The 25461-nt window shown below is 38.0% G+C and overlaps 3 protein-coding genes across 3 annotated transcripts; 2 read left to right on the forward strand and 1 right to left on the reverse strand.

Annotated features, from left to right (window-relative positions):
• The first annotated feature begins 7798 nt into the window (after positions 1 to 7798).
• wrnip1 (WRN helicase interacting protein 1) lies at positions 7799 to 14489 on the forward strand. Its single transcript, XM_041993659.1, has 7 exons — positions 7799 to 8440; positions 9290 to 9484; positions 10411 to 10649; positions 11965 to 12179; positions 13361 to 13516; positions 13905 to 13984; positions 14063 to 14489. The coding sequence occupies exons 1-7, from the start codon at positions 7805 to 7807 to the stop codon at positions 14342 to 14344; spliced, it is 1803 nt and encodes a 600-aa protein (XP_041849593.1). The 5' UTR covers positions 7799 to 7804; the 3' UTR covers positions 14345 to 14489.
• A 290-nt stretch (positions 14490 to 14779) lies between these two features.
• LOC121645259 (chymotrypsin-like elastase family member 3B) lies at positions 14780 to 16641 on the reverse strand. Its single transcript, XM_041993664.1, has 8 exons — positions 16602 to 16641; positions 16361 to 16449; positions 16096 to 16178; positions 15787 to 15912; positions 15480 to 15616; positions 15247 to 15389; positions 15017 to 15169; positions 14780 to 14915 (listed from the first exon to the last, which is right to left on the reverse strand). Exons 1-8 carry the CDS (start codon positions 16639 to 16641, stop codon positions 14898 to 14900), a joined length of 789 nt encoding a protein of 262 aa, XP_041849598.1. The 3' UTR covers positions 14780 to 14897.
• Positions 16642 to 17950: 1309 nt separating this feature from the next.
• On the forward strand, positions 17951 to 25458 carry dhx30 (DEAH (Asp-Glu-Ala-His) box helicase 30). Its single transcript, XM_041993657.1, has 19 exons — positions 17951 to 18130; positions 18365 to 18501; positions 18586 to 18696; positions 18786 to 19046; positions 19136 to 19285; positions 19375 to 19527; positions 19657 to 20124; positions 20559 to 20945; positions 21065 to 21143; positions 21238 to 21342; positions 21420 to 21595; positions 21692 to 21898; positions 22070 to 22151; positions 22258 to 22451; positions 22835 to 22994; positions 23109 to 23266; positions 23451 to 23554; positions 23632 to 23771; positions 24832 to 25458. The coding sequence occupies exons 1-19, from the start codon at positions 17959 to 17961 to the stop codon at positions 25077 to 25079; spliced, it is 3492 nt and encodes a 1163-aa protein (XP_041849591.1). The 5' UTR covers positions 17951 to 17958; the 3' UTR covers positions 25080 to 25458.
• The last annotated feature ends 3 nt before the right edge of the window (positions 25459 to 25461 follow it).

Below are 25461 nucleotides of genomic sequence, written 5' to 3' on the forward strand. Positions count from 1 at the left end.
CCAGGCATGAAGAGTTAACTTTATTATTGCTGTGGAACGTGGAACAGACAGACAGACCTTTTCCACACAAGTAGCAAGAAGACATTAAAGAATATGTGGCAAACACTTAAAAAACAGCTAATTAAATGGATAGCTTGAATTATTAAACACTAGAATACAAAAATACAGAGACAGTGTTCTAGAATATCATTCATTGCTCCAAGGCAAGAGGCACAATGACATAGTCAAACCCCGCAGGGGGATATAAACAGGCCTTTGAGTCTCAGAGACTTATGACATACAGCAAATATCAAGTTTATGTCCCTCAGACTTCACAGAGAATTTGAAGCCAAAGAAAGTAACAACATCATATCCACTACTCAAAGATCTCACTTGTGTACTCATGCTTGCTCCTGGCAGAGAAAGTGTGAGTACACACAAGGTGACAGCTGAGCAATCTCTACTGCTGCATGATATAATGTTGTTTAGTTAATGTGACAGCAAAATTATCAGGATGTTTGGCGACAAGTGTCAACTGTAATTAATCGACCGAACAAAAAAAAACAGAAAATAATTCAGTTTTTGTTTACGTGTGTATGTGTCCTTGTTGGCGTAACAGTCGAACTTTAAAAGTGGAAAAAATGCTGAGGTAAACTGATATATAGCACAGGGGATAGCTCCTTTAAATACTAAAGCTTTGAACATTTAATGTCAGTATGCTTCTTTTGTTGCCCTGATGACTGTGGAATCAAAATCTCTTTATTTGATGTCATTTAACTATCATCATATATGGTTTATTGCCCCTATGAGGAAAAAAAAAATCTCAGGTGTAGCCACTGATGTTGATTATTTGCTAATTAACAAGTACATTGTATGTACTATATATTTTTTTTTAAATAAATAACTCAGATAAATGTAAATGAAAGATTAAGTGAATATTTTATGTCAAAACATGTGCTTAAATGCACAGGTGTTTAACTCTTTGAAAAGCAACTTATTTTTCTTTTCTATCAACAGTGCTAAATAAAAAGTGAAATGTGACCTACATGACCCATATTGGGGTGTTAGTCTGGCACAGAGACAAGGCCAGCTGTTAAAAATGGAGTGCCACTGCTCTGACAGAGAACACAATGTCCTGGGGGGCACGAGGAGCGTGTGCTGTGTGGCTACTGTCCAGTCACCTCTGCCGTCTCCACTCACACATAACCCTGCCTGCCAGGTCTGGCTATACTTTCCCTTGGAAACTTTTAGGCTTACGTTAGTGCGGCAGCTATGAAACTGAACTCTCCAAGCTAATGTCTGAGAAGCTGTCCCTGTTCTTTCCCTGACATCTCAAGTTTTCTCTTGGCATGTGAATGCAGAGTGTGGCTGCACTTTGACAGTCTGCTTGGTTCTGTTTATGTAATGTAACAAAACCACGTCAGAGCTTTTTTCCACCAACACATGCACAATGTTATGAGTCTACATTTCACACACCAAGCTAAAGTGTCAAAATATTTCACAGTACTGGGTAAGCTAAAAGAGATATGAATTATAGGAATGCTCATATCTCAAGTTCACTTAAAGTGGTGGAAAGGTTTGGTGGAAATTTAGCACAAATTCAATGAACTTGTACCTTATTTGTATATATTTTTGGAAATACTGCTTTTTTATAAATATGAGTGTCTTGGTCTTCTTTGGCAGCAGTAGATAGTTCTTCATGAAAGTTGGAGGTGGTGACGCTCATCTGCAGAAAAATATGGATCTCTTAAAAAATAGTCCAGTTAAAAACAATATTATCAGTTTAAACTGTTTAACTGGTATATTGGACGTTCCTGGAGCCACCATTGCCCTACAATGTCCAGAGGCTGAAAAACTGCACTTTTTTTTCTATTCCCAGCCTGGAACACCACGTGACAGCTATGTTTTGCTTCACGACAAGCATCACAATCCAATATCTGCATATCAGCATATTGCTGATTGATCAAAGAAACACAAGAGGACATTATCCAAGGAATTGGGGAAAAGAAAAAGAGAAAGTGGCAGAGGAATTAGCCTATGTTAGCACCGAATTTTTTGATTTTATACTCAAAATGTCCACGTAAACGTTTCAGTTTTGAAGTTAAATCTCTGCTGAAATCCAGCAGTTCAACTGACCAAAAGAAGAGCAGAAAAGATGTAAACACAAGAACACTTTATTTGGACAAAGATGTTTGAAAATGTGTTTAGTCTACAAGTAGCACTTATAAAGGCAACCATTTTTCATATAAAAAAATTTGAACGAATTAAAATTTCACCTACTCCGATTTTAGGTCTATGATGCATATGCATCACATATGGTCATATGTGTTAACCACCTCTGACCCAAGGTACATTAAAAAAAATAAATAAATAAAAGACATTTAAAATTCAAGCTTTGTTTGGGATTTCTGAAAAACTATCCAGCAAAACCTTTATTTCCTAACCTCTGAAGAAACATTAAAAATAAAATAAAAGCCATTTGAAAGGGTGAAACCTTATGCTTTTAGAGAAAATCAATTTTACCCTATAAATAGTTTAGAGAAAAATTTATTGTGTGCTTTGAAAATGTTGTCATACCAAACTTAAAAAGTAAAGACTCACAAGTGTCACTCTGGGTCTGGATATGTATAAACTTTACTGTCAAAAAAGTGTCAAAAAAAGACACTGCAGAAGTTTTATTATTATTATTATTATTATTATTATTATTCAGCTTCATCTATCTTAATTGTACTTCTATAACATTTATATCAATCACGGATATTCAGAGGAAGATTTTCCCAGATGCACTATTATTATTAACATGGATATATAAGAGGTGCTTTGCTTTGAAGATTCCGTCAAGGGTGTTAAAGTCAGTGACAGACTGCAAAGAAAGCTTATTCACATACTTGTGGGTATCTCACAGTAAATGTCAGTGTGGATCTCCTAAATGCCAAGAGAGGAATGGAAACAAGAGAAGGTGAGAGGACTTCAGCTAGTCTCTGAGGTTTACTATCACAGCATTAAAGATATCTACACAGCATGTGTATTTATAAGCAATGTTGTATATACAGTACTGTTTGTGTATTTACAGCCCAGCAGACTTCTCTCAGATAAATGAAAGAATTTAAAATTGCAAGAGGGACACATTGTTGTACTAGAAACAAATATCTGTAAGAAATGTCTAAACAGATAAGCTGAGCTCATATGAAGAGCTACACACACTGAAAGGTCATTTCTGGACGAGAAGCTGCTCTGCATTGACCTGAGGTGTCAGGTCTTTTGAATGGGCAGTAATGTCACAATTGCACCGATGCAAAGTGAAGCTTCATCCCAGCAGCCACTAGATGACAGCAAATCAGAAACATGGCATTGTACCTGTCCAGAACTACCACTAGAGTTCACTGTGTGCCTTTGCAGCAGATTCTCCAAAGCCCTGCTCTCTTTAACTCCACTGATTCGCCTCGTTTTATCCTTTCTGCTTCTATCCTTAACATGTCAGCATCTTAACTACCACACTCATGTTTCACAAAGATTCACATTACTGCTGTGAGGATAATCCATATGTTAACTAATCCATTGGAATGTGACATTTACATGCATCACATAAGATGAAAACATCCACCTAACATCACTTCATGTGCAGATAAGTGCGTGAGTTTCTCTCTTGAACATTGTTTTTGTTATTTTGTTTGTTTGTTTGGTTTTGGGGGAAGGGGGGTACAACAGCTCATTAATAAATTCTATCATATGATAATACTGTCCAATATAGAACAATGGTGTCAAACTCTATTGTATGTTTGCTACTCAGTCAATTGAATACTGATATATACTGATGATGTCAGATGTTTTAAGCAAAGAGAAAAGTGTTTCAAACACACTGACTGCCAGTAACAAGAGAAGTGTTTGTTGTCTAAAGACAAAGAAATTACAAAGGAGGCCCATATTTCATTAAATTCATTACATTTTCTTTAAGACATGAATGCATCACCTCTTCACGAACAATGATGCCACAATAAAACACATCTACTGATGATTTAAGATGCCTTACACTCATAAGAGGACGTTGTCTTAGCTATGGAGATAACTTCATTAACAAGCACAAACTTGGGTGGGTTGTAAGAATGAAAAACAAGATTTTTCCACAAGCATGATGGTATAAATGACTTATAGCACATATAGTATATTTCTAATTAAAAAGGGTTTTCTTGTTTGTTTGTTTGTGGCACATTTTACAAATCTAGGTTCTGAAATGTCAGAGAAGTGATATTCTGCTCACAACAAGGAGAAAAAGAACAAGAAGCATGTAGCCCCAATGTGTCAGATAACACTTAATGATATGATTACTTGCTTTTCTTGTAGGACATTCCTATTAGCAGAGAGATTATCAAGTAGCTATTAAAGCTCATTAAGGCTTAAAATGTTGTTACCAACCAGCTGCTGTCGCGCTTTGATAGAAATGATAGCATTAGTCTGACATTCTGTTTAATGACCAGCAAGAAATTATAACACAAGTAGTGTCTCAAGAGAAAAGAGAGCAGAACTCTAAATTCAATAATGCTTTTCTGCAGTATAGGGCCACTTGTGTGCAATAGACATGTAATGATGATGAATATGCTATATTCAGCCTACATAAAATAATTATATGCTAATAGCAGAAGGAGCCAGAGCTTTCCTTTAATGAACTTATGCAGTGGTGCGACCTCAGCATTGCCTTGCAGGCTTGAAGGCATCGTGTGCAGCTCTTTGGAGATGAAAATTTGAATTTTATTTTTTGTTTTTTTTTGTACCACATGTTCTCATAAGAGTTTGTGCTAAAGACATTTTCAGTGAACTAAATGTGAATACAAATATGTTACCTCCAAAGGTAGAAATGATCTTTTATACATTTGGCAATAAATTAAACAAAACATACAAAGCTAATTTTGACCTTCACAACAGACGTGTAAGAAAACACTCTGAAGCAGAATTAGCTCTTTTCTGGGGGCTGACATCTTGTTATATTTTTCAGGGGTTAAACTGAATATTTCTTAGTACCATCATAGTTATAATAGTTAGAATAAAAAATAACTCTAAAATGAATTTGTTTATAAATTAACTAATTTCCAGTGTTACAAATCATGATTTAATATTTTTAATTTTACAGATCTTGCGGTTTGTTTGCAATGAGATTTTTGCTAAGATCACCAAACATTTACGAAATGTAAACTGTTTTCAGCTTGATTGTCAAAAGACTGCCAACACAGGCCGTGTCATCATCCCAGAGACACTTTTCACTCATAGTGGTCAAAGCTCCAACATATAAACAAACACCCACATTTAAATGTTGAGTACAAAGCTCAACATGATGACTCTGGATGCTAAATTATCGATCCATGTGAACATGACCTCCCTGAACATCTATTAAAAATAGATTGCTTGCTTTTATTTTAAAAATTCAAGCAGATTTAAATTTCAAAGAGCTTTGGTGCATGCTGGGAATAATCAAGCGGCTACTTATTAGCTTCAGGAGTAAAGTCAAGTTTTTTAACTCCAAAAATTTCTTTGGCAAGGGAGTATTTGTAATGAAAGCTAAGGTATAAACTTAAAAAAAAATCAAACCCAACAACACTGACTCTAAGAAAGATAGTTTTGGAATTGTCAAGTGATAAATTGTTCAAAAAGAAAATGTAAAATGTTGAAAACTATGTTTACTGAAACCAAATTACCTGCCATTAGTACTTGGTTAATATTTGGGATGTTCAAGAAAAATATCAGTGTTCTTATGCCAATGTTTGAGTGTTGATCCACAAGTCAAATATCTTGGTAATACCTGAATGGCAGATGCTCTGTGCCTCCTCCTGTAGCAGAGTAAACCACACAGCCTGCGCCAGAGGTAGGAAACAACCAGACACATGCTGTTGACCAGCCAAATGTCCCCCACAGTGACAAAATTCTCCATGGCTTTCATTTCACTTCTCATCCTTCCTCTACAGTCTTGCTTCACCTATCTTTAACTACAAAGGGCCCCTTGGAGCTTAGAAAGAAGTACAGCAGATGACAGTGCCTTCTCCACGTAAGCACCGCTCAAACACTGATGCTATGCTATCCTCGGTAGCTTCTGTTAATTCAGTCAGCCCCCTACTCCAATCGACACATTGCAGCCAAAGGAAGGGCAGTGTGTCCTCATGACAAAAGAGTGACAGGTGCCAGCAAAGACAGCAAAGCAGAGAGACAAGCTGTCTCTCTCGTCATGCTCAGTCCCTTCATTTTCATTAGAAAGAAAGTCATTTTTTGTTCCATTTCCTACTCTGTGAAGTGAAATCCAAAAGCAAAATTAATTCACAATACAGAAATGACAGTTAAAACTGAGAGAATTGCAATAGGGGGGTCTAGTCTCCCTGTCAACACACCCACTTAAAAATGGAGTAAATAAATAGCTTGCGCTCTTGGATTACTGTTGCAAATGTCACACTATCACATGAGGGCTTCAGCTCCTTAATAGAAGCAGTTTTATTAATGTTTATTCATTACATCATCCTCTGGGAGCTTTCATTTAATTTTTAAATGATGATAAAATGCTAATCCAAACTGACATTGAGGAAAAGGGAGATATACAGTGTCTCTCAGGTCTTTTCTCTAAGCTTAACAACCTAATCTTCAGTACAAGTCACAGTAAATACTCTTGCCAAGAATGCATCATCCAGTCAGTGGTGGCCAATCAGATATGTATGGCATGCATGGAAACCTCCCCAACCTCTTCTGGCTTCACCACCGGCACTGCCAAATACAATAATGAGCTCACCTTTGGATAAGAGCTTTGCTCTCGCTGCTCAAATTAATCCACTGGCTGCCATTAAGACAAAAACACTGGTCTCAGTTGACTTTGTAGTAGCGTCCTCATGTTTAGCTGCAACATATGATTGACTGAATTCCACAACACGTATTTAAAAGTGGTTTTGGCACAAGCTGGCAATTTGGCAGTTGTTAAAGGTGACATGTCTAAAGTTGGCAGTTTTGTATCTTGTGCTTTGTGCTGAGTAGGCAAGAAACATGGTGTTAATATGTTTCCACTTGATGCTTTGGTAAACTTTTTAGAGTTTGTTTTCCAGAGCTTATAACAACAGATGCACAATGACATTGAGAAATATCTGTGTTTGGCACTCGTCAAAAAAATTCAATAATATATATATATATATATATATATATATATATATACATATATATATATATATATATATATATATATATATATATATATACACACACACACACACACACACACACACACACACACATATATATATATATATATATATATATATATATACATAATATCAAAATAAATATGTAACTTTTTGCAAGCAAGTTGAAGTAGTTTTCTTCTCTTTCCAAAGACTATGAAAGGGGGAAAAGAAAGAAAGATAAAACAAATGCAGTTAACTCTGCCAAACACACATTCTTCACAATTGGTATCTGCCAGAACTAGAACAGAAAAACACACATGTTGTAGGTATGGGATATTTGTTCATAATCAACATACCACTAATAGAGGAATCGTCGACAGTCCTATTAATCACATAGAAATAACGTGTTTTTGTTAGAAATGTATAATAGGTGGTACAACTCTGATGGCGGAAGTTTTCACCTGCACCTAAACGCACACCGAACAGAAACAAAAACAAAGTTTGTAAAACGTCAAAATTTACATGACCATATATTTTTATTTACTTCATTATAAATACAGAAATTGTATCAATCCATGGCAATAAAAAAGTAACACACACACAAAAAAAAAACGAAAACTTTATGTAAATCATACGTGGTCATGTGACTTAAGGTCAACTAACATTTCGCGGGAATCAACATGGCGAACGAGATGACACCTCCAGCACCGGATACGGTGCTATGTCCCGTATGTTTTAAAGACTTCACACCTGTGACAATTAATGGGCATCTTGACGTATGTCTCCTGAAGAGTGTGACTGACAGCAGTCCGGCTACAACTGTCGAGAGCGGACCTCCTGGCAAGAAATGTCGCGTTAGTGCGGAACCTGGAAACAGATCTGTGTCGAGCGCCTCCTCCTCCTCCATGACTGGGACGCAGTCAGCGGTTTTCTCTGTGTTTCAGAACAAGGGGAAATCTTCCGTCCAAGCCGACAGAAGTGCAGTGTTTACCAGTAAACAAAGTCCTGTCAGTGTTCTCGGTAAGGGGCTGAAACGTACGCTGACAGAGACTGAGTTTGAATCAGCAGGCACAGGGAGACTGCAGAGCCAACAACCAACAACTATGCCAAACGAAAAAACTTCAAAGACAAAGGATTTCTCACCGCAGCTATCTTTTGCATTAGACAAGCCGCTGGCAGAGATTCTAAGACCAAACACACTGGAAGAATATTTTGGTCAAAATAAAGTTGTTGGCCAGCAAACGCTCATCCGGTCACTTCTGGACACTCATGAGATACCATCTTTGATCCTCTGGGGCCCACCTGGATGTGGAAAGGTGTGCAGGTGACAGCCGAGATAAATGCAGTATTGCCTTTTACTCCATGTTACAAATATGGACACAACATCTAATATTATTTTCTGTATTGATCAGAATGTTTTTGATTGAACAAGTAATCGTAGGATTTATATATTTCTAATTGTCCAACTAGTACAGAAAGGAATTTAAATATAGGGTTAACTTCATGCAACAATCGGAGAGTAACTAACACTAAACAACAATGCTAAATTTATTTGCTACCCTAGATTTATGTATATCTAGGGTAGCAAATAAGTTTAGCATTGTTGTTTAGTGTCAGTTACTCTCTGATTGTTGCATGATATGAATATTATTGGTTAAGACTGAAAGATCATCAGTGTTATTGAATGAAATCAGCTTCTAAAAACTAGTTGAGAAAGAATTACCCTTTATAAAAATAACAGTTTTACTCACATATTTCACAAACTTTCTTGACCTGTATTTTTTGTTTTAATCTACTAATAATACTAATACTTGAGATATAGCTTTTCCAAATACATTGGAGAGTAAATGACAGTCTGGTTATTGCTTACCTCTGGTTTCATTGTCAGATGACCACTGCATGTTAAAGACTTCTTAGGCATGCTAAGCTACTATTGTGGATTGTTCAGCAGCTCATCATTGTTAGATGTTATCAACATGCCTCACCAACACTTCACCTCTTTAACTCCTCCTGCCACCTGTCATACAGTATTTACTGGTTATTTTTGTAATTGGTTGTAAATATTTTAAGTGCACAGATTTACAAGGCTCTATAAATAAGTTGCATCACTGTACATGACCTGCCCATTCATTGCCCACATTTTGCTCTGATTTGTTTTCCTTCAGACAACCCTAGCCCACATAATTGCCAGCGCCAGTAAGAAAAGGGGAACAGCTCGTTTTGTGACGCTGTCAGCCACCAGTGCATCCATCAATGAAGTGCGAGAGGTGATCAAGCAGGCGCAGAATGAGCTCAGACTGTGCAAGAGGAAGACCATCCTGTTCATTGATGAAATTCACAGATTCAATAAATCCCAGCAGGTGGAGTATTGAGCCATAAGAACTGTGCTCTGAACAGACTTTGTATTGTTAACTTCAGGAACAAAATCCAATCACTGAGGCTCAAGGATGTAACCTGTGTTACACTGCAGATGATCAAACTCAGTTGTGTCTGTTTGGCCAATCTCTCCAGCAGTTAAATCAAGTTGCATTTCTCTGCAGGATCAATAACAAGATAGCTGGCCTGGCCTGTCAGCTTGTCTTATTTCCACCATTGTGTAACATAAACACTGAATCCCTGAATACACCTATAATGTTTGGAGTTAGTACTGTGTAAAGATAACTTGTTTAGAATTGTAGCATTTTCTAGCATTTGGATGTTTTTCAAGTGTGCTAAATAATATAAATAATTAAATGCTTTCTTAAAGTAAATTGACAGTTCTGCTTGTTTCAACTTTTTATTTTATTTATTTATTTGTTTTTATCTTTATCTATGGCTTCAGTATTCTGGGATTTTGGGATGAATACACCTATAATGTTTGGAGTTAGTACTGTGTAAAGATAACTTGTTTAGAATTGTAGCATTTTCTAGCATTTGGATGTTTTTCAAGTGTGCCAAATAATATAAATAATTAAATGCTTTCTTAAAGTAAATTGACAGTTCTGCTTGTTTCAACTTTTTATTTTATTTATTTATTTGTTTTTATCTTTATCTATGGCTTCAGTATTCTGGGATTTTGGGATGTCTTGAATTATGTAAGAATAACTCCCAGGATCAGAAAACAGAAAGGCTTTGGTCCAAATTCCTAATTAATGATGTTATAAGTGTTGAAATGGCCAACAAAGTAAATGAGTGACATTTTTTTGTGATGGTGGCATTAAAATAAGCAAGTGTCCATAATAAAGTTAATTGTAGGGATAGTAGTGAAAATGTAAACTGTATTTTTCCTCTTTGTGTGCATCTGCAGGACACCTTCCTTCCCCATGTGGAGTGTGGGACAATAACCCTTATTGGAGCAACCACTGAGAACCCATCCTTTCAGGTGAATGCTGCCCTACTGAGCAGGTGCAGAGTGCTGGTTCTGGAGAAACTTTCTGTGGAAGCAATGGGTTCGATTCTGAACAGGGCTGTGGCCACACTTGGGATCAGAGTTCGGGAAAAGGGTCCAGCTAAACCCAAAAATGAAGACCATGTCAATGGAAATGAGTAAGTGCTCTCCTGTACTTCCTTACTGAAGTGCCACACAGCACTAGTATCCTTTAGCTTGATGTTAGGACTTGTGCCTAAAAAGAAATCGGCCTAATCTGATTTTATCTTATATGTTGATGGAAGAGGTTTTGTAGACAACTGTTACCTGCAGGTAGTTATGTCAGATGTACTGTAGTCAGGGCATTTAACAGATCTTGGAGGGTTTTTTTTTTCCCCAACCAAACCAGTTCCAGTCCTGATTCAGAACTAGAGCCTTATTTAGAAACTGTTCTTCTGGGAAAAAAAAAAAAAAAAATTCAATACCAACTCTCTGCTAGACCGAGGATTAAATTCTTTAAGTCTGCTTCGATCAAAAGAGAACAAAAAAGTTCCTCTCATCTTCCTGCTTTTAAATCATTTATATTTCTTGTTTTGTCTCTGAATGCTAACAAATGTACCATGTAGAGCAGCGTTCACAATCACTGTTTACAACTGAATTTCTTAACAGTTTTAACAGCTAAATTTCTGAAAATTGTCAGGCGTCTTAATAGAGTCAACTACCATTTATAGATTCCACTCAAAACGGTATGTAAAAATCCTTTAGTATCACAATATATAGACAACAGTTGAAAATGCCAGTCACTGCTGCAGAGAGTATTCACAAACATCATTTGTTGTTTAAAACAGTGTTTAACACGAAGACTGGTGAAATTAAGGCATCTATTTACTGGAAAAATAAGTCAAAGACTGTAATCTGTTATGTTTGTGAAGGTAAATTGTCTGCCTGCGCTATGGTTGTCGACAGGAATACAGAATATGCTGAAAAACCAGAGCAGAACTTGGGTAGAACAACATAAAACTGTCTCAAGTAACTGCAGTGAACTAGACTGGAACCGATTTGGTTGAAAAGGAGTAAAGATAAAATGTTAGTCATTTAATCTGGGTTTTAAACCAGGATGAAGCTGGTTAAACGTTCATCCTGGATACGTCACGGTGGCAACTCTCCACCTGAGGTAAAAAAATCTGTCAACAGGTTACTTTCACCTCAAAATGAAACCAACTCTTGAAAACTGAAATCAACATTTAAAGTATTGCATTTACATCACTGAATTTAAACATTACATCATGCATGTAGTACCAGTCAAAAGTTTGGACGCACATGCTCATTCAAAGTTAATGATTGGGTGAGTACAAACTTTTGATAAGTACTGTACTTTAGCAGACTAGTCATATCAGAACAAATGGCATTATAACATTAATGTAATAAAATATTTGATGTTTATTCATTTTCTTAAACTGATTCTATTTATCTGATATATGCTGTTGATTTTAGGCTGAATATATTCATTGAACAAAAAGCCTTGGAAACCATAGCCTACCTTTGTGATGGTGATGCAAGAGCAGGACTGAATGGTCTCCAGCTGGCTGTACAGGCTCAGATGAACCTAACACAACCGGCACAAGACGGTACTCCCCAAGAAATAGTGGTGACGGAGGAGCATGTCAAGGAGGGTCTTCAGAGGTCCCACATTCTCTATGATAAAGCCGGTAAGCTCAGATGCATTTATTTTGTTAGTGTTTTTAGGACTGTTCTTGCTATTAAACCTTTTAATTATTTTGTCCTGTAATAGACCAATTTGATATGTTCAGACAACTTTTCTGTTCTGTCAGTTTTTTATTGTTAAAAGAAACTTTCATTTTAAGGTTGCCATCACATTTGCACAGTGGCCTGTTAATATTGACTATCTAGTTGCAGACTCAATATCTGGATTGAATGGTCCAATACTAAATGCTGCAAAGCCTTAATTTGTTCACTCCAAAGAAGTTGGGAACCACTGCATTGTGATCGTTCTTCTTCAGAACACACTGTATTTAGTGAGACATCACTCGTAACTTCATATCTTAATATTCTTGCTGCAAAAATGCTTTCTAGTCAGTGTGTTAGAATAAAAGCTTTAGTCTAAACATCTGCAGTCATTGTCTTTACTTATGTAACCTTTTTAGCTTAACATCCCTAACATGTTGCCTCGGTGTGATCTTTATGGGGCTTTCACATGAAATTCCTGATTGGTAGAAGGAGGAGAAAAATCCAAATTTATAGTCTGTTGGTGTTTCTATTTTTGCTTCACTGTTTCTCTGGCTTTATGTCTATTGTCTTTTTTTTAAATATACATGTGGTCACAGTTCACATAATTACTGATACTACTCATACTCAGTTATTACGTATTGGTGCTCTTTTAAAAAGAAATGACTTCACTCGCGTGCTCTGCTGTGCATCCATAAAACCATAAGCATCATTTGGTGAGTTAATCGCTGTGGCAGCTAACTAATGCAGAGGTTTCACATTCTTTGCTCTGAGTCACAGCTTCTATCAGCTTCTAGTGTTTAATAATAGATGGAGTTTTTAAAATCTGCACCCTGCAACTTCAGCAGCTCCAATCATTGACACCTTTTTCAGAGTATCCATGGATAACTCCCTTTATAAGACACATTAGTCCTTGCCCCTGACCTGTTACACAAGACTCAGCTGTCCTAAAAGATTGAGATTTACTGTTCCCTGCTTCACCGGATGATGAAACTGGCACCCATCTTCCCTTCTGACTTTTATAGAGACAGTGTTTGTCACTTTGTTGTTGGATAGATTTTCTTATGTTTAAGCAGCATTTCAGTGCATGGCATAACATGTCAATGCTATGACTTTCTTTCTTTGTCACATGGGTTCCTGGCAGGTGAAGAGCATTACAACTGTATCTCAGCGTTGCATAAGTCTATGAGAGGCTCTCACGAGAATGCGTCTCTCTACTGGCTGGGCCGTATGCTGGAGGGTGGGGAGGATCCACTCTATGTGGCCCGCAGATTGATCCGCTTCGCTAGCGAGGATGTGGGTACGTCTGTTATGGTCTATCATCATCTTAGATTTGATTATTATTTGTGATTTTGAACTGTAACCTTATGTCTGTATCTATGGTTACATTACTGGTGGTATAGCCTTATTTAAGCCAGAAGCCAGACTTTATTTCCTTGACAGGAAGGAAATTTATTTATTTAGTCTTCCAACTTGATCCTGAACACTTCTTGTGATCGGCCAGTTCCTTTTTTAGTATTTTATGGGAATGCTTTTGGGACACATAAGACCTCTACAAATTGGTTACTATGTGCAGAAAAGAATAGACCCTGGACTGAAAGGCACACATATGCATATGTAACACATATGTGAAGGAAATGTCTTTTTTATAACTCGTGTGACTATATGTTGTCTCCTGTCTCTCTCAGGCCTGGCAGATCCCTCCGCCCTTCCTCAGGCTGTGTCTGCTTTCCAAGCCTGTCATTTCATTGGGATGCCTGAATGTGAGGTAGGCTCACTTACCCACTAAGCAGTTGTTTTGCAGTGTTTAGTAATTCTTATAGAAGTTGTTTCTCATCTGTATCAGGTGATCCTCGCTCAGTGTGTCGTCTACATGGCACGAGCACCCAAGTCTGTGGAGGTATATAATGCCTATACCAACGTGAAGGCCTGTTTAAGAAACCACAAAGGCCCCCTTCCTCCCGTCCCCTTGCACCTCCGCAATGCTCCCACCAAGCTGATGAAACAGCTGGGCTATGCTGAGGGCTACAAATACAACCCAGCTTTCAGTGGTCCTGTGGAGCAGGAGTACCTACCTGAGGATCTGCAGGAAGTTAACTTTTTCACCAGAAAGACCTCACGTCCATGAGAATTTCCTGTACTGATTTACTCTGCTGGTTATGAGGTCTAAAACCAAAACAACTCAGAGAAGACAGTCCTGTTTATAGTTGTTAGCCCAAAGATCTAAATGGCAGTAAGGATTTTAGCCTGTGCTGTCATTCCCTGATCATTCACTAAATCAGTGATTCCCAACCCTGGTCCTCAAGGCACACTAAATGAAGAAGAGCCATCAACTCATCCATTTACATTCAGATCAGTCAAATAGAATATTTGTCTCAACCTGAGCTGTAACTTTGTTTCTTCTAGATACGATGTCTTAATTCCATTCAGTTACAATAAAAAGCATTTTTTTCTATAATACTTAAACAGTTAATGCTTAATCTGTGCCTTTTAAAATTTCACTTTTTTTGCTATTGTTGTAAAAACATCTTACATTGTTCAAAGTTATTATATTATTGTTTTATTTTTATCAAAACCACATCATTTCCTTTAATCTGTATAGATTAAAAATGCAGGTCAAATGGAAAACAATGTAATTCTATGTTTATTGTTTAGTCTCTTCACCAGTTATGAAAACGTCCTTAGTTTTGTGCCATTGTCTGCAAGGAAATATAACACAATTAAATTTGCACACTTCACAAAGCGCCTCCTGTTTCTTCATTATGAAAAATGAATGGTTTTGGTTTCTTGGATGACTTACCTCACTGATCCACGGGATGAAAGAGGCCACACGAGTAAAAACTGTGGGTTTTTTAGGTGTATTACATCCACGTCCATCTACAAAACTAGTGACTCCTTCAACGTACCATCTGCCGTCTCTACCCTGACAGTTCAGAGGACCTCCAGAGTCGCCCTGCAGTTTCAGACAGAGATCTGAATCACTGAGCAGCACGAGGAGATCTTAAATTGAGTTCTCTGGTTGTTTCTCACATGGCATGCTGACTTGCTTTCTCCTCCTGCACAGACCATTGTTGTCTTAGCTGAGCTGCCCCACCAGTCACTTTGATTACAGACACTGTGAGCCACCACAGGAAGCAGTGCCTGCTGTAATGTCGTTGCCTGTGGACCACCAGCTACAAAGAAATTAATTTGATACTATTTATGTGAATGACACAATGACACACAACACCCCGCATGAAGAGAGTGATGGCATCAGCCCTTACAGTAGAGACGACCCCAGCCTGTGATGTAACAGGGCTGGTTGTGGGTGAGAGTAGCACCATGTTGTGGCAGGCAAGCAGGCTGAACCTTGTCATGGATAACAGCACTCTTCTCCAGTTTAAGCAGGGCAATGTCATTCCTACATAACAGACCATCAATAATTCAACCTGATTGCTTTGAGTCTTTTCAAGTCTTTTCTGTTTCCACATGTTTATTTAAGATGTCAAAAAAAAGTTGATCAGCTGCTCTTTGTCACAAGGACTTAAGAGTTTGTTTATATTCCATAACAGACATGCAGGTGCAGCTTACCCACATGACACACAGTTGTCATTCCACTTGGGATGAATGAACATTTTTGCCACCCTGATGGACTGTTCAGGTCCCTCTTCTTTGTTCATATCATGTTCAGCAAGAACCACCCTATATGTGTGAAATCTGGATGGGAAAGCAAAAGCTTGTTGACACGTTCAAATTATAGATATATTATTTACAAAATACACTATAAGCAAAGGGAATTTTGTGCAATTATTGCACTAATTCAAATACTTCATGTCATTTTAACTTTAAAAACAAAAGCTTATGTCTGTTATCTAAATGCCACAAAAACACTATTCTTACGTGATGCAGTGTGCAGCAGTCAAGACCCAGTCAGGAGCAATAAGTGTTGCACCACAAGCAGGGAAGAAAGACTCCAGAGAAACCTAAAAAGTTTAGGAAAAATTTACTTCAATAATATACTGTTTTTGTTTTACTTTAAATATATTTTCATCAGTGAACAGGCTAGTAAAATGTTAAGAATTAAAAGCAACTAAACCACTGAAGAAGAAAAAAAAACTTTGTCTAGGACGTGATATTCCACAGAGTAGATTTTAAGCTGATTCACCTGCCATGGCCAACTGTACGGACGAGCTTCCTCACCATTCACCACACGGCTGGTGTCGGGAGGGTAACTAGGCACACCACACCCATTCACTATAACACAGTTAGAGACAAAACAAGTATAAGAAGTGTAAAAGGCTTCCCATAGTATAAAAAGATTTACCAAAGTCATGACAATCAGCTTGTTTTAAATGGATTGTTGCTGTTGCTTTTAATTAATATGAACATGTTTAATGTGAACTTACCAGCTGTGACAGCCAGCAGTAGAATGAGTACCTGTTCCATCTCTTTTTTTCCCAAATGAACTGACTTTTTAAACACAGCTGTTTATAGGAATCAGTCCAGACAAGACCAGAAAGAGCCTGGGAGTTTTCCTTCCATATTCCAGGTGGCAGAGCTACCAACATTAAATTGGACACACTAGCTTTAGCTTGATACATCCCATTAATGCAAACAAATATATAGATTTCTGTTTTTAATCTTGTATTTAATTCTGAATCTATGGTCCTGTTCATCCTTGCATGCAGGACAATGTCAATGCTTATTAGGTGATTAACCAGTAACAAAGCTTTTGTTGTACAGTTTTTTTTTTCACACCTGGTGAGATTTCATCTGAAAAGAAGGGAAGTCATAAATTCCATAAATCCCCCAAAATATTGTTGATATTTTAACAATTAAAATTCTGAATTAACAAACATTGAGATATAAAACAAAGATTTTACTAATACAATCAATAGACGTGGAGCACAACTATAATATATCAGATTGCAACTTGCAGTATTTTCAAGAAAGGGTGATTTTTTTTTTCAGCAACAGATTGATTCAGAAAATTGTGCAAGGAAGAGACACTTTGAAAAAGATGGAACTGTGATTTTCAGTGCATTCAGTTTAGTTTTGTATTTTGAGAATCTTTTGAATTATATCATCAGCCGTAACAGTAATAGACTACGTAAGGGTTGCAGCTTAAAGGAAAACTCATGCACACTGAGGGATAAATGATTAAACAAACTGGGTGTAGGCATAGAGCATAATGGAGGGAGACATATGATACCTTGGCTAGAGCCTTTGTTTGATTTCACCGTTAATATTGTGTATTAGTAAATAAATATGCACAAGAATTATTATTATTATTATTATTATTATTATTATTATTATTATTATTAATACTAATAATAATAATAAAGAATAATAATAAAAAGAATAATAAATAAATAAATAAAAGCATCAGAAAGAATTGCCAAATTAGACAAAGATTTAAAGCCAATACAAAGAGACTCAAACACCTCCAAAAAAGGCACCTGAAAGGCAATCATAACTATGGAGAGAATGATAATGAATACAGACAAAATTTTGAATGTTACAAAGCAAAACCTACAATTTATTCAAGATTTACAGAGATATAAAAATCATTTTAAAATGCTAAATTATTTCTAAACAAAATATCTAAAAGAATGAGTTAGAAAATTAATCACAGATGTAATGATTTTATATGACTTTTTTTTATTATTATTATTCATTTATAATTTCAACCAGAAGGAGTCGCTGTGAAGTCGGTTGTTTTCTACAGATCAGGGGAAAAGAAGAAGAATTTGTAGTTTAAAGATGGCGATACCCGGTGTTCTACTCGTGCGACTTAGACCGCTGTGCAATCTTGCCACATGTGTGCACATTAGAGGAAAAACAGCGTCCAACTGGAGGACAGAAATGCGATGGCATAGGACTACAGCTCGAAGTTTGGGGGAACACGGTACGCCATATTTCCATAAAAAACAAGGTAAGTGACAAACGCCGGTTAGCTTAACTTTAGCTAAGAGGTGACAGCTCACACCAGGAGCGTTAGCCGCAAGGACATTCGTCTGGTTACAACCCATTATTCCATTTTGTCTTTTAGGAGTTTGTTTATTTTCTGTATTTATTATGTTGGCTGGGGTGACCTATAAACAAAGAGGATATTTCTATGTGTCTGACATTTATTTATTTTCGTAAATGTTTATATTTTATTTATTAGGCAACGTTGACCCAAACCTCCTGAAGGAGTTCCCAGATCCAAAAAGCCTCTTGAACAACACAATTTCCCGGTCACTGGGAGTGGGCGACCTGTCAGAGCTCATCCAGTACAGCTGCACAGAACATGCGGGAGTCAAGGTCAGCACAGACATGATGATGGGGTACTTCTGGATTCACCTTATACCACCTACAGCTTCTTGTATGATGTTTGTGTTTATGTAGAAAGCCACTGTCACACTGCTGTGGCCCTGCAAGATTGAAGAGGAAGGTTATGCTTCTAAGAAGATTGATGCAGAGCGATTTGCTGCTGCAGCTGCTTGTCTCAAGCTTCGAGTAAGCTGGTGTAACAGAAATGGCCACATGTTTGAATTTTTGTCTTGCCAATATGGAGATTTAATTTTTGTTCCTCTGTTTGTGTACAGAAAATGGGCGTTATTGGTCCAAATAATCAGCTTCCTAAAAGAAGAGCTGGCCTGGGGAGAGGGGAGCTACAATCCCCAATTTATGATAAGGAAGAAGAACGTTGGACCAATAATGACTATGTATCCAGAACTAGAGCAGATGAAAAGTCTCCTCCTACAGAGGACTCCCTCAAAGTCTTTGAAGCTTTGTCCATCTTTCCTCAGCCTAAGTCTCTCCTGACTAGGATCATTCAGGTGGCTACATCATCCAACAGAATGAAGGTTGGTATATGTCTTCCTCTTCTACAATCCTAGCGTATAACTTGTAAATCCCTATATTTCATAAGTTACTCCGTAATGTACTACTGCAGGAGTTAATACAGTTCAGAACAACCGGGGGGAAGCTAAAGAAGTGTGAACTGACTCTGCTTTGGCCTGAAGAGATGACATTCACTGCCACAGCAAGCACCCGAGTGACAGCAGAGAAAAAGGTTGCAGCACTCGCTTGTATGAAGCTAAAGGTGAAGAGAGCTTTGGTAAACCACATTGCCTATTACCTACATATCAGAACTGCATGTGTTTAAAATTAGTTTTATACTGTCTGATGCAGGAGCTGGAGCTGCTGGATAAAGACAACAATCCTCTGACTCATGCCAAATACCATCAAGAGAAGGTGAAGGAGGCTAGCGAAAGGGAGCGACGTCCACTTACACTGGATATCCCAGAATACCTGAAGCAAAACATGCGGGAGTATCTTTCACAGGTCAGTTCTTGTCCCAAATGGGTGGCAGAGTGTGTTTATTTATCCCTTTTTATTTAAATATGTGGGCTTGATAGCTAAAAATATAGGTGTATTTATTAGTCATGACTCAGTAATCTGTCTTTCCCACAGTACCCAGTAGCAACAGAAGTACAGAGACTATGGGAGGAGGAAGAGGCAAGAGGACAGCAAACAGTAAACCAGGAGGAAGAGGATGAGGAAGATTTTGTATCTGATGCTATCACCGGCAGGCCGTACAGACCTTTGTCTGAACATCAGGCTCAGCAGCTCAGCCTGTATCTACAGAGGAAATGGGAAAGGACCAACCCTGGACTGGGTGTGGAGCTGCCGGTTGATGGCCACCGTCAGCATGTAGTCTCTGCTGTGCAGTCCTCTAGAGTGGTCGTGATTGCCGGTGAGACGGGATGTGGTAAAACAACACGGATCCCCCGCTTCCTGCTTGAAGAACATGTGAAGTGTGGAGAAGGAGCAGAGTGCAACATCCTGGTGACGCAGCCTCGGCGGATCAGTGCTGTGTCAGTGGCGCACCGTGTTGCACATGAGATGGGTCCAGCACTGAAACACTGCGTGGGCTATCAGGTATGTTGAGTTCATAGAATAAAGTTTGTGTTGTCAGAGCTGAAAAGGTTTAAATGTTCCTAGCACTTGAACACATAGACTTGTGTTTTAGGTAATTGTCGGCTTTTTACTTTTATTTTCAGACACAGGTATTTAGGAGGGTAAAAGAAAAGAATGAGGGGGAAAATTGGCAAATTACTTAAATTATTGATTTGAGCATTTGAAACATTGAGATGTGTGTGTGTGTGTATATATATATATATATATATATATATATATATATATATATATATATATATATATATATATATATATATATAATTTTTTTTTTTTTTTTTTTTACTTTTTCTGAAGGTGTTCTTCTGATGCATCCACTCAGATTTACTGTTTGTAGGGAAAATGCCAGTATTCTGTTAATTAATACATTTAGTTCAATGATTCTTCTCTCTGCTAAGGTGAGACTTGAGAGCCGGCCCCCAGAGCAGAGTGGAGGAGCCATGCTCTTCCTGACAGTGGGCGTCTTGCTGAAGAAGCTGCAGTCGAACCCGACTCTGAAGGGAATAAGTCATGTCGTGGTGGACGAGGTCCATGAAAGAGACATAAACACAGATCTGCTGCTGGCCTTACTGCGCTCAAGCTTACAAGAGAACCCTGACCTTCGAGTTGTGCTTATGAGTGCTACTGGAAATAATCAGAGGCTGGCTGAGTACTTTGGAGGCTGCCCTATCGTAAAGGTACCAGGTTTCATGCACCCAGTACAAGACAAATTCCTGGAGGATGTGCTGAGAGAGATGGGATGTCCACCAGCTCTAGTCCAAAAGCGAGTGGTGACGGGCATGAAGGTGAAACTCAACACTCCCAGACTTGTTAGCTTCTGATGTGATGAATCACTTCATGTGGTGATTTTTCTTTTTTTGTGTGTGTGGGTCTTACGAATTTGCTTCATCCATTCTTGTTGTAGGAAGGATTAGACGAGGCCTCGCCAGATCTGGATTTGGTTGCAGATGTTCTAGAGCACATTGACAAAAATGGAGATCCAGGTAACTAACACACTTCTCAACAATGGGACTTTACTGTGTTTGAAGTTTTGGCCTGCATTATATTTTCTAACGTTCCTTTCCTTTCCTTCTGTAGGTGCAGTGCTATGTTTCCTTCCTGGGTGGCAGGACATCAAAGCAGTTCAAGAGAAACTTGAGGAAAAACCACACTTTTCTTCAGGCTCACACATGATCCTGCCATGTAAGAAAGAACAGATCCACCAAGGATTTCTTTCTCCTGCCATAACAATTCCATAATTTCTTCCATTTTCATTTTAGTGCACTCTAGCTTGTCAGTAGCAGACCAGCAGGCTGTGTTCCAGCGCCCCAAAGCAGGCCAGAGAAAGATTGTACTCACCACCAACATTGCTGAGACCTCCATTACAATAGATGACATTGTTCATGTGGTGGATGCAGGAACACACAAAGAACAGAATTATGACCCACGGACAAAGGTTTGTTCATTTGACTTCCATTTTGTTGTCAGCAAAACAGAAAATGAAAAATATTTTGCTTTATAAGAAAACTAATCCACCCATCTGGTTATCCAGGTCTCCTGTCTGGACACAGTTTGGATATCTCGCTCTAATGTCACACAAAGAAAAGGTAGAGCAGGGCGTTGTCAGCCAGGACAGTCTTACCACCTGTTTCCAAGGAAGCTGCTGGCATCTATGACTCCTTTCCCCGTTCCTGAGATCCTTCGCACCCCACTTGAGAGTTTAGTAGTTCAGGCTAAAACCCATAGTCCTAACTGCAAGGTACTAAACTGAGACATTGACTTTCGTAGATTTGAACCTACTTCATTTCTGTCATATTAATCACTCATTAAATAATAAAGCAATCATTTTGAAAAGGATTATTAAAAGTAAATGCATATGGAGCTTAAGTGTTTGATGCATTTTGCTAAAATTTATGACTTTTATGTGTAGGCTGTAGAGTTTCTGTCCCAAGTGTTGGACAGTCCAGAGCAAGATGCAGTAAGAGATGCTGTCCGAAACCTACAAGATATCGGTGAGGGGCTCAGAATTTCCCAGAGGAACGACACAAAACTATTATTGATGAAATGTTTATAAACTTCAATGTAGGATTAAATTTACCACATTGTTTTCATTGACAGGAGTTCTGGACAAAACTGAAACCCTGACTTCTTTAGGAGAGCGTGTTGCCTGTATGTCATGTGACCCTCGGCTTGGAAAAGTCCTGGTCCTGAGTAGCCTCTTCAGATGTGTTCTGCCCATGTTGTCCATAGCTGCTTGTCTTAGCAGGGACCCTTTTTACAACAGCCTGCAGAACAGAGCACTCGTCAACAAGGTGAGATTATTCTTCTAAAAATCTAAGTCCAACATTTTCAAAGAATGCCCATATTTAAATATCTTTTTAAGGTTCAAATGATTATTGGGGACAAATATTTGTAATTACACTGTCTAAAAACTAATCTAGGGGGCAGTTGAATGAAAAGTTGTTGCTGTAATCCTGTCATGCTTTTGTCCACTTTGATGTCAGGTAACAAAATGACGTGCTCTGGATTAATTTGAACTGATGCTATACTAACCAAATAATCCCCAGTTAATCAATTTTGATTTTGATATAGCAAGTTTTTTCTTTTTCAGGTTTATTTCATTCTTTTTTTTTTTTTTTTTTTACACACATGTTAAATAAATTGACTTAAATATTATTTGATCATTTCTGTTCAGGCCAAAGAAGCTCTGAGTGGCTCAAGCTACAGTGACTATCTGGTGTTCAGTAGAGCTGTACTCGGCTGGAGAAGACTTCAGCAGGAGGGCAACAGAGAGGACAGAGACGAGTATTTGGACAAACACACTCTGTCTAAAGCCAGTCTCCGATTCATCAATGGTTTGTCTGACTCTCACTTGAATTTATAGTTTGTGTTAAAGTGTATATTTTTCTTTTAAAATTTTTTTTAATATATTTAAAGTTTATTCCTGGCCTTGTTTCATCCTATGGCAGGTCTCATCTCTCAGTTCAGTGAGAACCTGCAGGAAGCTGGACTGGTTTCTCGTGCTAGTGAATGCCAGCGACACTCTTCTGTATACAATGAGCACAGCAGCCAAGATGAGCTTCTGAAAGCTGTGCTGCTGGCTGGAATGTATCCAAACCTCATTCAGGTACATGGCAACATGCCCGAGTGGCTATGGTGCAGTTTATTTTCTGCCATTCTTGCATAAATTACTGGCAGTAATTTTTGTATGGGATTAAATATGTGCATTGTGTGTTTTGTTCCCCCTAATATAAATGATCATTTAGTAAGAGAAGTATTAGATTTACATTTACATCATATTGTGTTTGTAGGTGAAGAAAGGTGTTGTGACCAAAGGGGGGCGCTTTCGTCCTAATAATTTATCTTTCCGCACTCTCAGTGGACCGGTTCTGCTTCATCGCTCCTCAGTGAACAGGTTTGAGCATGCTCAGAAATTACAGCATTAGAAAATTGCATAATGTGCAAATAAACTTTGTGTCTTTTCTGTTGCAGGGGAAAAGATGATCTCCCCAGCCGCTGGCTGACATTTTTCGGTGCAGTGAAGTCTAACGGGAATGTCTTCATCAGAGACTCTTCAGTGGTCCATCCACTTGCACTCCTGCTGCTCACAGACTGTGATATCACAGAGAGAGGTAGCGTATTGTAGCTGTCTGCTGTTTTAATGGCACAAATACTGTACTGTTTGTGTAAGGTTGCGATGGTGTGTGCAACTGGAGGACTAATGTTTTACTGTAGCGTTCAGTCTGAAATCATTGTTTTAAAATTGAGGGTTTATTGGTGTACCATGTGAAAAATAACCACGTTCTCAAAATGCAGTGGGTTATCCTCCTCACTCCTCCTGCCATGTTGGCCTTGCTGTCACTTATTTGGGAGTTGGTGGGGGTTATTCATTTGGTTGCAATGTTAACATGTGCTTTCAGTCTAAAACAGTCTTTTTAATACATTACGAAATAAGCCAAATAAATCCAGCCAACTTTTCTACTTTACATCCAATTTTTTTTTTTTTCCTTTTCAAAGCCCAACAACACACCATAAAGGTCAGATCTGGGTTTAAGTTGGGAGTGGTTCCCACATTCCTTTAAGGTTAAAATGCCACACTGTAGCAGAGGAATTGATCATTCCCTCTGTCACTGACATGGTTTTAACTTTAGCTAATGAAGAAGCAACCAATAAACTAAAGACTGGCAAATTTCTCTGTATCTTTCTTTGTTAGCATAGATGTGCATGTTGTAGTGGGATTGTTGTCTATGAAAAGGGGGCCCTGCAGAAGAAGTTTGGGAACCAATGAGTTAAAATCAGTTAATGTTGCCTGTAGGTTTGGTAAACTTGCTCCACGCCTTCACATTTGGCTGATAAGTAACTGTTGGGTCTTTTCTGTGGTTATTTATTTATAGCTGTTTGGTTTTGACAAGCTAAACTAAAGCTATATTTTGGCTGTACTTTTTTTTTTTTTTTTTTTTTTTTTTTTTTTTCCCTAAAAAGAAGCTTTTGTTTGTTACAGAAATATGGCCCTCCTGACTTTGTCATACCCTCATTGATCTTTATTCTAGTCGTTTTCTAGTTTTAATTTTTTTTTTTTATCAATTTAATGATTATAGATAGTAGAGATGTTCCCCCTTTTTTCCCCTTCAGCAACAAAAATAGTCATGACATATTTAGACCTAAATTTTCTTATTGTTTTTCTTGTCTCAGTGTACGATGACATGGTGGAGGTCTCGTTTCCTGGACGCTCTCTGGTGCACTGTGAGCTGTCAGTTGAGACATGGGAGCTGCTGTGGGAAATTCGTACTTCCATTCAGACCATGCTGCACCGAAATCTCCACAATAACAACAGCGCAAACGCTTCTCAAGACGGAAAACTCACCTCCTTAATCGTGGAGCTGCTCAGCAATTCAAACCCTTTTCTTCACAATGAAAGCAGAGAAAGTGAGGTGGACTGAAAATTTGTCTTGTCTACATCTGCTTGTCGGACCAGCTTGATGGTGCAGAAGAACCAAACAGCATTTGTTTTTTGTAAACACTTATGCAGATTGCTCATGGGAAATGTAGTCTGTTAATTAAACAGTTCCTGATGAACTGTTTAACTAACAGGAATCTCCAGTGGACTGTTGGCTGTTTATTTACTTTCTTTTTATAAATGTCAAACTCCTCATGGTGTGAGGAAATTCATCATTTGGATTTTGGAATTTCTTTTCCATTTTACTGAATGGTTAATTGCTTTCTGGAAAGCAGAAGTTGGACTTTACTCTAAAGTGTAAAGGTAGTTGAACGAGTCTGTAAATAATGTCATATTTATTGTAATAAACACTTTCATGCTGACAC

This window comes from Melanotaenia boesemani, chromosome 8 (assembly GCF_017639745.1).
Source record: "Melanotaenia boesemani isolate fMelBoe1 chromosome 8, fMelBoe1.pri, whole genome shotgun sequence".
Taxonomy (NCBI): Eukaryota; Metazoa; Chordata; class Actinopteri; order Atheriniformes; family Melanotaeniidae; genus Melanotaenia; species Melanotaenia boesemani.